Source organism: Rhineura floridana, chromosome 7 (genome assembly GCF_030035675.1).
Source record: "Rhineura floridana isolate rRhiFlo1 chromosome 7, rRhiFlo1.hap2, whole genome shotgun sequence".
NCBI lineage: Eukaryota > Metazoa > Chordata > Lepidosauria > Squamata > Rhineuridae > Rhineura > Rhineura floridana.
In genome coordinates, this window is record NC_084486.1 from 112,135,135 (window position 1) to 112,151,738 (window position 16,604).

Sequence of the window (16,604 nt, forward strand, 5' to 3'; positions counted from 1 at the left end):
AGCGATCGTGTCAATAGCCCGGGTCAGTTCCGTATTCCACAGTGCGACCAAGACCTCAACAGGAGCACCAGTTGTGAATGTGAGAGGAATATCTTTTACGAGAATGGCCTATGAAATTCTCCATACCACATCGTATCTATACTATCTCTTAATAATGCCCCTGGTTAGTAAGAAGTTCTGAATCTCTTGTTCAAATAGAAGAAAGTTATTATCTATGTAACACTCTTCTATAGAGTGGACCGGGAAAATTATATAGGGATCCTATGTGTGCCTCTCTGAAATGGTGTGATGCATTAACTGCACATGCCAAGGTTATGGTGGCTGGGTCTTTGTTAAGTCCTATGACCTATGTGGATCCCTCAGCTGCTTACTGTCCTTGGTGTAAGTCATTTTGCTCCCTGAACCATTCTCAGAGAAGGTTATTACTTTACATTGGGGATGGGAATTTTTAGTCACTTTTTAGATTTTCGTTAATAAAGAAAAGTCTAACTTATAAACTGTTTTGTCATGATTTAACTTTTTTGTAAATGTTGACTGTTTTCTTAAGTACAGTAATGTATCTATGAATCTTTCCTCTTTCATGAGACTTCCGGGAAGGGTGACTTCGCTTGTGCCTGCTTTTGAGACGGGCTCCCGCCTCAAAAGAAGCTTATTCAGATATAAATCAGTCAGAACATTTTTTTTTTGACTGATGAAATTTCTCCCGGGCAGGGAGAAACGTAGAGATCAACCTCAAAAGCCTGTTTTTGTTGGGAGGACTGGATTTCATTAATTTATGAGAAAAGGTCCAGCCAGCAATGCCGGACGGACTTCCGAACAAGCTCTATCTGATTAATGCAATACGTTTATATTTTCTTCAAAGAGAAAACGGACTAACAGGCAAGCACCCTTCTTTCTATTATTTTTTTTACTTGGTTTAAATTGTTGCAGCAAAAAGAGATTTGTCAAATGAATCAGCTTTAAAGAACTTCTGGGTGAGCTATAACTCTTCTCTGTTATTCACGAAATTAACAGCTTATCTCTGCTTCCATTGCAAAAAGCTGTCCTGGAAGTGCATTCTAAAGATATAAACAGAAGAGGGATTTCTATTCCGAGGAGAAAAAAATAAAAAATATGAACTTTGGAACATTATATTGTCTGGGACTATTCTCTTTTTGGTCTATTTTATTTTGACGAATCTGCTTCTTCACGACGCCACTAACTGTTTTGATGCTGGGAACTAAATTTGTTTTGTATTCTTGAACATAGAGAGATAAGGCAGGCTGCTCTGTTTATACTGTGATGTCATCAAGCCTGGAATATTAACCCAATTGTTGCTGAAATAAGAAGTGGTTCTTCTTTATTTTTGTTTTGTTTTGTTTTCGTGGTTTTAAAAATGGCAATCAAGAAAGTGGCTGAGAATCTGGAAGTAATTATGTTTCAGAAAATAATGGATGAGATTGAGATAACGAAACAAACCCTGCGACAGGGCAGTAAGGAGCTGAAAATTGAACTGAGCAAAATGACGCAGGAGCTTAAAGAAATAGGGGATCCTGTGAGAGAGGAGAATGAGATCAGAGATGAGAAAAGAAAAAATAAAGGGAAGATACAAGCCCTGGAGATTGGAACAAATGTGGAATTGGAAAAAGATCTGGAGTTTATGGATATTAGAAATAAAATCTACTGTTTGGAATTTAACGTTATCTCTGAAGAAATTAATGAAGATATTAGAGATAAAGTTATCAATGGCTTGGATAATCTTCTGGACTGGAATGACGTGATGGAGCTTGATATAGAGAAAATCTATGGAATTAACTGCAGCCATGTGACAATGGAAAAACTCTCAAGAGATGAGCCAGTGCATTTTGTAAAAAAGAAGAACAGAGATATGACTTTACAACAATATTTCAGCAACTTATTCAGAATTGATGGCAAGAAAATATTTGGGATAGAGGAAATTCCCATCAGACTCTTATTATATGACTATGGTTATGACAGCAAGATTATTATGGAATACTGATAATGGAAGATTGGACACTGAAATTACTGGACTTAACAGGACTATTGAAGATGGAAGATGGAATTAATATGGATAATGGAATAATGGCTATTGAAATTATTGGACCTAACAGATTTTGATGAGATGGATTAATCGATATGTTTATTTGGACTATGGTTATGACAATAAGATTATTATTATTATTAACGAGATGGATTAATCGACATGTTTATTAGGAGAAAAATTGATAGATATATTTCTTAAAGAATTGAAACCTCTCTTTGACTTTTTGTGGAAAGAATAAAGTAATGTTTATGAGATTTGATAATTAAGATAACTACTGGAGGAAAGTGATTTTATAATATAATTTAAGAGACAGGATTGTTATATATTGTAGACCTATAACTGATTTGATCTGCGACAAATGGGAAGTCAACATTTTATTTTTTTGTTTAATCATTTTTGTTTTGTTTTGTTTTTTGTCTTTGAATGTTTTATGATTTTGTTTTGTATGTTTTATGAAAATTTGAATAAAAATTATTGTAAAAAAAAAAAAGAATCTTTCCTCTTTCATCTGTGGTGTGTTGGAGGTGGTCTAATGCCAACTGAATTAGTCTATGAATGCCATATAAAGCTCGTATGAAACAAATAGCTGCTGCTTGATTAAACAACAGTTTTAGTTGTCCTGAAAATAGTTCAGATATTTGTGAATCATGCAGTAATGTTTGTAATAACAGTGGCAAACATGCAGGTGAATGTTGGAATTTTCAAGTAAATACTTTGGGCTTGGTTATAGGCAAAGCATCATAACATAGTTTAAATTAAACTGAATAGAATTGTGACCTGGGTGTGATACTGAAAGGAATGTCCCTGCTTGATGAGCCTGTAATAAAAGATACTGCTTGCTATTCCTGAGAAATGCTGAGTTTTTCCTCCAGGCTATGTGTGCATTACAAAATCTCAAGTGGTATTTTAGTGATAACTAGAATGATGGTTGGAGAGTTAACCTTTCTTTTAGAGGTTTCTAGAAATTTGCTTGGACCAAATCCTGTAATTATGCAGTGTGTCTACAGAATACAGGTTGTCTAGAGTCTTATTCCTGTGTCAGTACAATGGTGTATATTTGCACAGTGAAGCAGCTAGATCTGTAAGCTTTACCAACAGCCCAAGTTGGAAAAAATAGGCCTGTTCCACCAAGTTAGGCCTTTACAAGCTGCATTGACTTGAGAAAGTTAGGACAGTGCTTAATTTTGACTGTATTTTGTGCCATTTTATGGATGACGGAAAGATTCCCTTTCTTATTATGGATTTCATTTTGTTTTGGGAAACTGTTTTTTACCGGCTTTAGAATTGGATTTGTTTCAGACAACTGTCACTTGTTAAACTTCACAGGTTGAATAGCTAAAGTATTTTTAAAGAATCTTTAGTACACTAATAGCAGTTAATTATAGAGGTGCTCAGTATTTGAGTCCGGAAGTGTTCTGTCAGTGACTTTTTTATTGCTTCCTAAATAACAAGCCTGTCTTGTTAGGGTGTGTTCATGTGGGCTTATAATACTACTAGGAATTCATTTCCAAGGTGGTGCATGTAAGTGTATGCACAATACCATTTTTTAAAGATGAGAATTATGTATATTGCATAGTAGGCTAGCCTTCTTTACCTGAGGCTATTTTGAGGTGGTTAAGGTTTGGATCTCTACACAATTCATTGATGTAGAACAGGTGTGGGGAGCCTTTGTCTCTGCTGATGTTGCTGAACTACAACTTTTATCATCCTTGGCCATTGGCCATGCTCACTGGGGCTAATGGGGAGCTCTAGTTTAGCAACATCTGCATGGCCAAAGGTTCTCTGCACCTGGTGTTGAAGCATCAGGACCTCCTTGAAGATTTTTGTAGGATATGTTAATTTAAAAATAGCATGTCCATGCTTCCTTTACACTTTTGAAAAACTTACAGGCGCATATAAGCAATCATAACTCTTAAATTCCTGTAATGCAATTACCTGATAATAGAAAAACTGAGTAGGAAAAATTATTTACAAGCAATGCCAAAATTAATATTGAGAAGTTTGATACAAGATCATATTTATAACATTTCCACATTTGAGGATAACAATTTTCTGTATTTAAAAAAAGTAAATAAATGCAGTAGGTTTAGTCTGACAGCTACCAAATTCATGACAGTGATTTGTAATTCCTGCTCATGTACAACTATTTGGACAATTGCATATTTCACTCTAGTGCTTCTGGAGAGGTTGCCAGCCCTTGGCTTATATTTATTATTGAGCAGGTGCTAGGTTTAGGGTAACAAGTTAGTGTGTTCATCTACAGTTGAAGTGTTAACTGTAATAGACTAGGTGACTTTCCACACCCAGTAATCTGATTACATCATCCAACAAGGAACCACAAAGCTGTTTAAAAGCAGTATGATACTTTTAAGTTTGTGGCAAAGCAATTATTTGTAACCTCCGTGTAGTAAATACTTCATTAGCAGGCTTTCAGGAATAAAAAAAAGTGAAGGGCAAACAGGGTAGTTGTAATGTAGGCTCACAATGTTAGTTTGCCTTGGAGTTAGATACTACATGATAAGCTTTCCTGCTCTTGTTTCCAGCATAAGTTGCAGAGTATTTGTCATCAGAAAATGAACGTACAGATTTATAGGTTAAATGACACCGGTCTCAATAGGTCTTCAAAGTCCCCCTGTTTTTTACTGGCCATTTAGAATACTCTTCCCATCTTTCTGTCTGTTTGATCTGGGATATGGCCCTCATCCTTTATGCCATGACTTTAAAGACTTTGAAGATGTATCTGTCAAAGCCTTTTGAAAATCCAAGTGTACTAAATCATTCTTGTCTTACATGTTTCTTGATACCCTTAACTGTATTTTATGTGTGTTGCTACTGAGAATAGAAGGGCGGTATCAGCACCATCATTTTACCAAGGTGTCCAACCACAAAGAATTGGTGATATTAAGCCCTAAATGGTGAATGATACATGATGCTGCTTCTTTCCTTTTATGAGCTGTTTAATGTTCATGGTACAAGAGATAACTGTGGTTTTGTGTGGAGCTCTTCTAGAGCATGTTCCCCTGACATGCAGTAGACATTGGCTAGGGGGCGGGATGGTGGTCTAAATTCATCGGGAACCTACAGAAGGCAAATTCAGCTGTATTGTGTTTGTTGTCTCTTTATTATAGGTCTATCCGTTTGCTAATGCTTCTATAACTTTATCAGAAAATATGTTGAAAGCATATAGATTATTTGTTGTATGCTAAGGGATACAATTAAGCATAGGCTCTTACAATTGAAACTTTTATTTTTATTTTTTTATTGACAGGGAAAAGTTCACCTTGAATTAAAACTGAATGAGCTGATTACAGATAATGGATCAGTATGCCAGCAGCTAGTAGTACAGTAAGAACATTTATTGATTCCTATTCTTGTTCTGCTTGCTAATGAAAATTAAAGGGGGTGATGCAAACTGCTTTAATTGTCTCTTGTCAAAATCTGTCAAGAATGCTTCCAATTGAATTTTTTTTTTTTTGCAATCTTTGTGGCCTTACATTTTTATTTTGTTTAGTGATGGGTGAGTTGCCCCCGGTTCACTTCATAGTTTTTTTCCCCATGGTTTCTTAGGGAAGAACTCTGATCTTCCCCAAGCTTTTCTGTGACACATCTGAAAAACCAAGGTACAGGGGCCTGACATCAGGGGGGCCCCTGCCAAGGCCTCCCCCCCAAACCTAAATAGGGGAAGGGCTGCTGCAGACAGTGAAAGCCTAGTAGGCCTCATTCCTGAGATCTGAATGCTTGAATGTTGGTTTACAAACTGCCCCGTCTGAATTCATCCTGTCACTAATTTTATTTTAAAACATTGCTCATAATGTCACAATATGACATATAGAAGCCATGTTTCAAAAAATGACTTTACTTACACATGCCTTGGTAAATATGTAGAACACTGCAAAATGTAATCTTGTTACACCTAGTCTTTGACTAAGCTACTCTGAAATCTCTTGAAATAACGTCTCCAAAACAAGATACAGTGATTCATTGTATATACTAATTTTCTGTGTTGCTAGGGCAAATTGCTGTCTTATAAGAGATACAGTTATCATTATCAGACATCGGGTAACACAGCTTTTCAATATCTGTGGCTTGGAGTAGTGATGCTGCGGTTCTAGGAGTATTGCACAAAGAACAATAACAGTGCATTGTCTTCAAGAATCTTCTAGACGCATACCCAGACAGTACTCCATTGGAGTGCCTATCTACTGTCTCTGTAAGGAGGTGGCTTGGCTTTAAATTACAAGCTCATGAATGCTTTTTTTCAAGGAATGAAATGTAAATACACCTGGTGGACGTGGTAGACAGATACCTTGACCAAGCCTGTGTATCAAAAATGGTTTTGAAATCTGAAATGGGAGTATTTGCTTTTTGCCTGAATTGGCGTCCTTATTAGATCATGCTTGGTTGCACTCAAATTGTACATTGAGAGGCCATCAGAGCAGAGCTCTGCACTGTTTACCCTGTCTGTTAATGGCTGTTCAATCAGGCATTTTTTGGTTGTCTGGCATTCTTGAAACTTCATTCAGCATGTAAGCAGCACTTTACATTTTCTAGTCTTAATAGAGGGAATCCAACCTCAGCATGCATGGCAACAACAAGACAAGCATAGAACAGTGTTTAGTATGGTATCAAAGCATCCATATTTCATACATTAGTTCCATATATTTTTTGGACAGTATATTTCCCTATAGATATCTTAATTATCAGAGCCAACAAATTGCCTCTCTCAGTACACACTTTTAAAATTGCTTGTGCTATTTTTGAAGTTATGTTTAAAGTTGCTTTTTGCCTGTTTCAGGAGTTGTTCATTAACTGGCATGCCTACATATCTAAAGCTTTTTCACCTGTTTGATAGTGAAGTTGTATGTGGTCCCATTTCTGTCTCCTCAGTAATGATTAAATGTTCTTTCAGACAATGGATTCCAGTTTGTTTGGCTTGTCTCAGCCCTACCTGAATATCTGACTGGAGGGCTGTATCATTGTACCATATGTTTTCAGTACTCACCCTATTCCTGCAATGGTAATTTATATTAATTGTTTTTGATAAATTGATTTTCAAACTGTTGTAACCAACCCTGGGACCTGCTAGTAAAGGGTGGGTAATAATTGTAAAATAATACTAATAATAGCACACCACAAATACTTCCAGTTAGACCTGGAAACCACAGGAAAAAGTCGAACCTCTTGAGCTATTCAACAATATTGTTTACATAAATTAGAGGAAGGGTTCTAATATACATTCCTGTCTAACTCCTCTGGTTGCTGGAATTATATTTCACATAACAGCCACCCACCCACCTTGGAGGTCTATATTGAGTATACTGCACAAGATTTTGACCAAGATCAAGAGTTGATACACAGTAATTTGATCCACAAGTTATCTCACTGCCCCAGGACAAAGACTACGGTGAGGTTTACAAAAGCCACATACATCAGCTGTTTTAGTGTTCTCATGAATTTTGGCGAATAAACTCCTTGAGCTCAATACTTTGATTGTAGTCAAGCGCATCACTCAAGAGCCACATGCAGGAGGTTGTGCTGTCTTGGCTAAGACTGTTGTTAAATGTTATATTCATGCCCAAAGTAGCCACATCAGAACCTGAGGATTTTGAAGCTTTACTGGTGATAGGTGGATGACGCTGGAGGGGATCACAGGGAAGCAGGAGCCTGTCTCTATTGTTTCTCTACTTATTTCTGTTAGGGCCCAATTGTTCCTATTCTTCCTCTTGCTCTAAACCCTTAGGGACTATCTTTTCACATAGATAAGAACTGGATAAATATGTGGAGGAAGGCAGCAGCTCCTGCTTCCCTGTTGTTTGCCTGCTATTCCTTCCATGTCTTCAGGGAAACTCTGAAATTTTCAATAATCAGAGCCTGGTTTACGCTTGCATATTTTTGATGTGATGAATATGTAAGTAGGCTCAAAAAAACCCCAAAACAACTGGACAGAGGTTACATACTAAACAATACTTGCTGAAGGGGAAGATGGCATTGGTGCCCTGCAGTGTTCTCCTAGTATATATATATATTTAACTGCTCGCCAAACTTCACCCAGTGATCTGCCCTATGTGGGCCTAGTGTCTTTTCTGAGTGAAGGCATTAGTTTCACATAATTGGTTCATAACTTTAGCAATAATAGACTGGCTGTCCTCTTAAAACATTGGAAACTACTAGGACCTGGTTACTGACAGAAGAAAAGAAAACATTTAAAATTTAATGGACTGAATGGAACCATAGAGAGGGGGATGCTTTCAGCATAATTGATTAGTGTATAACTTGATAATTCGTGTACTTACAAATTTTTAAACCTGCCTTTCAGGCCATGCTAATAAGGCACCTCCCAATATTCTAGAGCACATGAAAATACAATTTAGAATAGAAGTTAAAGTGTTTTTTTTAAATATAGTACAAGTATTCAGCCAAATGTAGCTTGGATAAATGTTATTTCAGAGGGCTTTTTTTAAAGACCAGCAGTGATATGGTCATACATCTCTCTGTGGAAGCAGTTCAAATGTGTAAGACTGCCACTGAGAGAATCCTATCCTTAGAACCTGCCAGTTTAATAAAAGGTAGTTATTGCTCTGCCATAAAACTAATTCCCTGGCTGGCTTGTAGCTAAAGGTATTTTATTTTATATCCCTCCCTTTCTGTCAGAATCATAGAGTTGGAAGGGGCCTATAAGGCCATCGAGTCCAGCCCCCTGCTCAGTGCAGGAATCCAAATTAAAGCTTACTGGCTGTCCAGCTGCCTCTTGAAGATCTCCAGTGTTGGAGAGCCCACCCCCTCCCTAACAGTTAGGAAGTTTTTCCTGATGTTCAGTTGAAATCTGGCTTCCTATAACTTGAGCCCATTATTCCATATCCTGCACTCTGAGATGATCGAGAAGAGATCCTGGCCCTCCTCTCTATGGCAACCTTTCAAGTACTTGAAGAGTGCTATCATGTCTCCCCTCAATCTTCCCTTCTCAAGGCTAAACATGCCCAGGTCTTTCAGTCTCTCCTCATAGGGTTTTGTTTCCAGTCCCCTGATCATCCTCGTTGCGCTCCTTTCAACCCATTCCAGTTTGTCTGCATCCTTCTTAAAGTGTGTTGTCCAGAACTGGACACAGTACTCAAGATGACGCCTAACCAGTGCCAGATAGAGAAGGAGCCCAGAGTGACAACATCCGCCAAGCTAGACATGTGGAAGAGATTGTTGTGAACCTTTTTGGTACTGTAGTATCTCTGAATGTTTGCAACAGTGTTTGCAGCAAACTAGCCAGTGGTGATTTTTTTTTAAGCACTCATTTTTTGGTTAATGTTATTTTCAGGATTCGTATGTCTCAAGACATTATTATTACCCCTCCTTCACTCAAAGGTCCCAGGGCGGGTTACAACAATTTTAAAGTACAGCGTTAAAAACAAACTAAAATCAGAAAATAGGGTGGGTCCTAAAAATATATGTCTTGGGTATCAAAGGCCAGAGTAAAGAGGCACATCTTCACTATTTTCCTAAAACTGTGCAGGGAAGTTGCCAGACACACCTCAGTGGGGAGGGAGTTCCATACCTTAGGGGCCACCACAGAGAATGCCCTCTCCAGGCTACCATCCCCCTAGTTTCCAAGGGTAATGGAACTATCAAAGGACCTGCTCTGCTGATCTCAACACCCAAGAGGGTCTGTAGGGAAGGAGGTGTTCTTTCAGATATTTGGAACCTACATCATTTAGGGCTTTAAATACTAGCATGAGCACCTTGAATTAGGCCCAGAAATGAACCGGCAACTAATGCAGCTTTTTTAAAACAGGGGTTTTATGAGATCTGAAGAGAAACCCAGCCAGTTGTCTTCAAGGGCAACTCCATGTAGAGTGGATTATTACAAAGCAATCTGGAAGTTACCAGAGCATGGAGTACTGTGGCCAAGTCATCTCTGTCCAAAAGGGGGCAAAGCTGATGAACCACCCAGAGCTAGAAAAAGGCACTCTTAGCCACTGAGGCCACCTGACCCTCCAGTGACTATGTTGGATCCAGGGGTACTCCCAAGCTGCAGACCTGCTCCTTCAAGGGGAGTGCAACCCCATCCAGAACAGGCCATCAGCCCACTTCCCAGACATGAGAACTCTTTTTAGGATTGAGCCTCAGTTTATTGGACCACATCCAGCCCATCACCACCTCCAAGCACTGGTGTAGCACCTCAGCTGCCTCTCCCAATTCAGATGGAACAGAGAGATAGAGTTGGGTGTCATCTACATATTGAGGACACTTTGCTCGAAATCTACTGATGACAGTTCCCAGCAGCTTCATATAGGTGCTAAATAGCATGTGGGACTAGATGGAATCCTGTGGAACACCACATGAGAGCCCTCATGGTGTTGAACAGTAGCCTCCTGTAACTAGTGTTTGGAAGCGGCCCTGGAGGTATGAGTAGAACCACTGAAGCACGGTGTCCCCCCAACCCCCACCTCCCTGAAATGTTCTAAAAGGATACCATGACCAATGGTATCAAAAGCTGCCAAGAGATCAGGGAGAATGAGCAGAGTTGCACTCCCCCATCTCTCTTGACAGATGTCATCAACCAGGGCAACCAAGACAGTTTCAGTGCCATGGCCAGGCCTGAAGCCAGACAGGAATGGATCCAAGTAATCAGTTTCCTCCAAGCATGATTGAAGTTGGACTGCTAGTAAGCACCTTGTCCCAAAAGGTGACATTTGCCACTGGGCAACAGTTGTTTAACACTTCTGGGTCCAGGGAGGTCTTCTTCAGGGAGGGATGCACCACTACCTCCTCCAAGTTAGATGGTACATCCCCTTCTGCAGTGAAGCATAGATCACTCCCTGCACCCCATCAGTCAACCCCTTATGGCTAGCAGGGCTGTGGAGTCGGTATACCAAACCTTCAACTCCGCTTCCGACTCCTCTATTTTTCTACTGTCCAACTCCGACTCCTCTATTTTTCTACTCTCCGACTCCACCCAAAATTGCTTCTTGTCAATCAAAATTTATTTGGAAGTTGGAGTCGGTACATTGCTACCGACTCCGACTCTTCCCAAAATTGCTCCCGACTCTGACTCTGACTCCACCCAAAATTGCTCCCAACTCCGACTCCACAACTCCGACTCCACAGCCCTGATGGCTAGCTCTACGAAGGCAAGAGTCAAAGGGGCAATTGGTTGGCCACACTTCTTCAAACAGCCTGACCACATCCTAAGGGTGCAATAACTGAAACTGATTCAGTACAGATGGAACAGACAAAGCTCTGGGAGCCTCCACTGGACTTGCTCTAACTGTGACATCCAGCTCTGTCTGAATGTGAGCGATTTTATCCTTAAAGTGCCATGCAAAGTTGTTACAGCAGGCCTCTGCGTGTGTCAGAGGAACACTCTCTTGGCCAGATGACAAAAGTCCATTCACCACTCAGAAAAGTTCTGCCAGACGGCAACTTGTGGAGAAGTAGGCTTTCTTTGCCACCATCAGTGCCATGTGGTAGGCATGATGATATAACCTTACCTGTATCTGGTCAGGTCCAAACTGAGATTTACACCACCTGCACTTTAGCTGCCGACCTGCCTGTTACATTGCATGCAGGTCACTGGAGTACCAAGGTGACCTACATGCTGCACAGTGACGGCAAGGGCACTTGGGAGCTATCATGTCAATGGCTCTATTTCACCATTCCACAATGAGACAAGAGACTTGACAGGAGCACCAGCCCTGTCCACCAGAAAATTCCTCAGAGCAATTGGGAATCCCTCAGATTCCATGAATCTCTGAAAGGACGCTATCTCAGTGGGTCCACCACCCTTTCAGAATGGAGTAGCTACATTCAGTCCAAACCTTAGCAGGGAATGGTCTGTCCATGACAATGGACTCACAGTGAGTCCACCAATCAATGGAGTATTACCAATCTGCTCTGTTGCAAAGACCAGATTGAGGGAATGTCCAGCCACACTTGTTGGGCCATTGATGTATTGAGACGGCCCCATGGTTTTGTCATGGAGACGATGAAGTCCTGAGCTGGCCCATTTTAGGCAGCCTCAGCATGGATTTTGATGTTCCCAACAGCACAGTGAAAGAGTTCTCCAACACCACATCCGAGATTACCTCTGCCAGCTCGGTTAGGGAGGTTGTCGCACAGCAGGGTGAACGGTACACTAACAGCATCCCCATTCTATCTCTCTGGCCCAACACCACAAACAATCCCTTGAATCCATGCAGATGAGGTTTCTGGTTGTCAGGCCCAGGATGTGACTCAGGAACCAGACCAACGGCTGTAGTTAATTCGTGTTTTATTAGGGTAACGTCCAAACAAAGACTGCGTTTTCTCATGAAGCAATACAGGGATACAGGTCCTGCGGCATTGGGAGAAAGTTGACAGAGCAAGGGACTTCTTCCCGCCTGTTCTTTAAGAAGGGGCCAAACGGGCGCGCAATCTTTCGCTCCTCCTTAACTGCCCCTCAGGTACTGCCCGCCTTCCCCCCCTTCTCTCCTGTCTTTTCAGCTGTCTGCGTGTGCGCGGTGAGGGGGGAAGCATCACCCCCTCCTCTTCTGAAGTTTCCGATTCCAGGATGGGGGATAGGGGAGGGGCTGATGGTAAACTGCCTCCCCGCTTTTCGGCTGTGAGCAGCCCTCCCTCTTTCCCCTCTTGCTCTGAGCCTGAAAGAGGGGGAGGCGTGAGAATGTCCAGGGAGGGCTCAGGCTCCCCGTTGCTAAGCGACCTTATCACTGGCAGTTCCTCTGTTTCGTCTTCGCTCCAAAGGGGGGAAGTTCCTCCCCCTTCCCTCTGCCATCCATCCGAATACTCTTCTCCCAACTCTCCGGGATCCAGCTCCCCGGGATTGGGACCCCAGCTCTGCCTTCCGACACTGGTGAGGGAGATGGATTTTTTATGGATGATTGCAACTCCACCTCTCCATCCCTCTGACCTGGAATGGTGCTGCAACAAGTACCCACGTGGACACAGCTTGGTTAGCACTGAGCCACTAAGCTCATCTGCCAGGTCTCAGTTATACATGCCAAGTTTGCCCCCACATCCACAATCCAGTAGAGGTCATAGTGGACCTAGTGTACTTAGATTTTCAAAAAGCTTTTGACAAGGTACCTCACCAAAGACTCCTGAGTAACCTTAACAGTCATGGAATAAGAGGAGAGGACCTTGTATGGACTAGGAATTGGTTAAGTAGCAGGAAGCAGTGAGCAGAGTAAATGGACAGTTGTCCCAATGGAGTGCTATAGAAAGTTGAGTCCCCCCTGGATGGGTATTGGGACCTGTGCTTTTTTACTTTTTCATAAACGACTTAGAGTTAGGGGTGAGCAGTGAGGTGGCCAAATTTGCTGATAATACTAAATTGTTCAGGGTTGTTAAAAGGATTGCAAAGAGCTCCAAAAGAATGTCTCCAAATTAAGTGAATGGGTGGTAAAACGGCAAATGCAATTCAGTATAAACAGGTGTAAAGTTATGCATGTTGGAGCAAAAACCCTTAATTTCACATATACACTCATGGGGTCTGAACTGGTGGTGACTGACCAAGAATGAGACCTTGGGGTCATAGTGAATAGTTTGATGAAGATGTTGACCCAGTGTGCGGCAGCTGTGAAAAAGGTAAATTCCTTGCTAGGGATCATTAGGAAAGGTATTGAAAATAAAACTGCTGATATCGTAATGCTGTTATATAAATCCATGATGTGGCTGTGTTTGGAATACTGTATACAGTTCTGGTTGCCTCACCTCAAAAAGGATATTATAGAGTTGGAAAAGGTTCAGAAGAGGGCAACCAGAATGATCAAGGGGATGGAGCGACTCCCTTACGAGGAAAGGTTGCAGCATTTGGGGCTTTTTAGTTTAGAGAAAAGGCGGGTCAGAGGAGACATGATAGAAGTGTATAAAATTATGCATGGCATTGAGAAAGTGGATAGAGAAAAGTTCTTCTCCCTCTCTCATAATACTAGAACTCGTGGACATTCAAAGAAGCTGAATGTTGGAAGATTCAGGACAGACAAAAGGAAGTACTTCTTTACTCAGCGCATAGTTAAACTATGGAATTTGCTCCCACAAGATGCAGTAATGGCCACCAGCTTGGATGGCTTTAAAAGAAGATTAGACAAATTCATGGAGGACAGGGCTATCAATGGCTACTAGCCATGATGGCTGTGCTCTGCCACCCTAGTCAGAGGCAGCATGCTTCTGAAAACCAGTTGCCGGAAGCCTCAGGAGGGGAGAGTGCTCTTGCAGTCGGGTCCTGCTTGCGGGCTTCCCCCAGGCACCTGGTTGGCCACTGTGAGAACAGGATGCTGGACTAGATGGGCCACTGGCCTGATCCAGCAGGCTCTTCTTATGTTCTTATGGCTCTTTCAACAGGCCTTTGGGATTTCCGGGGAGGGTTAACTTCTATGACTGAAATGCCTCTTACCCTGCACTAGTATTGTTGTTGCTGCTGTATTGTTTATGTATTGTATTAATGTATTTTATCGCATTGTGTTTACATGTACGTCGCCTAGAGTGGCCATCGGCCAGATAGGTGACACATAAATTAAATTTTATTATTATTATTATTATTATTATTATTATTATTATTATTATTATTAACTTGCACAAAAATGCAGTTAAGATGGGGATACCTTATGTTGCCTGAATGCCCCCTGTCCTGCTTATACCAGCTATTCTAGGGCAGGGGGAGGATAGCTATGGTAACTTTCAAAAAAGAATGTCAGATGTGTGATCTGGTAGTTAGGGTGCAGTAGTGAGGGATAGTCAGTTTTTCCAGCAGACCATTGGAGTGTGAGCTTGCCACTCCTCAAAGTAGGCTTTTGGCTATACTGTCTGACAACTGTATTATCTTGCAGATTTGCTTAGTAAATATCACTGAACGGTGCTTAATGTGATTTAGCTTCCTTATCTTAGAGTGGAGGTATGCTGGAAGGAAGCATTCATCATAGGCAGAGTAAGTGGGGATGGAGAGGCAATATTTCAAACACTGATGGACTTGTGCTAATAAAATAGTGGTAGCTTGCGAGTTGGTATGGAACAGGGTCCAGTGTTTACAGCAGGTCTGGGTAGATGTTGGTTTGCAAGTTGTGAGACTTCCAAGTACCAGTTCATACAAACAGTGGTTCTATGACAGATGCAACTACCATAAGACTCTTCATGATTTTTCCTCAGCTTCTTTTATAGGAATTAATTTTTTAAAATATATTAAGTTTTAATGGTACAACTGGAAGCTGACATAAGGAAAGGAAAAGGAGAAATAACTGTCCCAGCATTAATTTTATTGTATAAATACTTGTTGATTACTTTTCAACCCTCACCACTGAATTACAATGGCTAATAAATATTTTTTCTCTGACAGGATTTCCCCCATGATAGTTATAACTAATCAATTTTACTCATACATGGTATTCCAAGTTTTAATCAGTCATTTGTTTATAACCAGGTTACTGAGCCAACTTCTAATTTTTGCTTGTAGCATCCTAGTAGCACTCAGAATAACTAGGATCCTAATGTAAAACAGGTGAAATCTACTTACTTTTCAGCAAACCCAGAAGACATAGTGGGAAAATTAAAAGACACTCACTTCACTCCATGCGTGCACACTAGCAGCACACTCAATGGTATTAGCACACAGCTTCTTATGATAGATCACACTTTTGAAGGCAAGAAGCTAAATGTTTAATGATCTGCTCTACTGTTGTTCTGTTTGATAACAGTCCAGTCCTATGCAGAACTGAGGAAAGGGGCTGTGAGCCTCATAATGGTCCCCAACAATTATGGTGAATTTAAAACACTTATAAAAGTATCTCCTTTAGACACTGTTCAGATTCTTAGTGTTCACCAAGACATAGTGTAAGGTGTGATCAATTGAATCCTAGTCACAGACTTATTTTTTTAAAAATGTATTTAAGGAAATTTAAGTTTAGAAGGTGCTAAAGTCTAAAAGGATAAGAGTAAGTTTTGCAACCCTTACTCATGATAGTTCTTGCTAGGTAAGCACATGGGGTTGGGTTGCAGAGAATAGCGCTAAGTCCATCTCATATTTAAGAAATGGGTACATGCACTTGTTGCGTGTCAAAGAACAAAGGAGAATGAAGTAGAAAGAGTGCTGCTATTAGTGGTTGGCAGGGTGGCACAGACAGGGCAGTATCGTTCACTTGTCTTCCTAACGCTGAGTGTCACTGCTGGTTTCTGAAAGGTGGAGGAGTGAGGTTCAGGAAGCTCAGTGCAGTATGGGTGTGGCAGCAGGAACATTGGTTTGGCTCTGCACCTTCGGTGCACTGAGCTTTCTGTGCCTCGCCTTCTCAGGAACTGGCAGCGGCATTCTGCATTGGGAAGGCAGGTGAGCAACATTGATGTGCTAGCCACTACTGGGTTCAGCCCATGGTTTCATGCACACTCTGACCCAAAAAAGAAGTTCTTTTTGTCTGGTACACCATTTCCATATCCATCTGAAAGTACTGGCTCTGTCTTTTAATAGACAGAACCGGTTTAACTGGAAGAGGGAGGGACCAGCCAGCTTTGAATGTGAGCCAATCCCTGTTGGTTAGCTAGCAGGGGAAAATGCTTCCACAAACCAGTTGGAGATGACCATTCAGAAAGA

At 41.1% G+C, this 16,604-nt stretch overlaps 1 protein-coding gene across 6 annotated transcripts in view; it reads left to right on the top strand.

Annotated features, from left to right (window-relative positions):
• The window catches only part of RASA2 (RAS p21 protein activator 2), a 98,111-nt gene that overhangs the window by 15,258 nt on the left and 66,249 nt on the right, over positions 1 to 16,604 (top strand). For 5 of the 6 annotated variants that reach the window (XM_061636886.1, XM_061636883.1, XM_061636884.1 and 2 more), the window contains one exon: positions 5,313 to 5,389. In XM_061636886.1, coding sequence (XP_061492870.1) covers positions 5,313 to 5,389 — 77 coding nt within the window. Of the gene's footprint in view, positions 1 to 5,312; positions 5,390 to 6,959; positions 7,062 to 16,604 lie in introns of those variants that run through there. The other variant, XM_061636888.1, reaches the window with a different exon arrangement.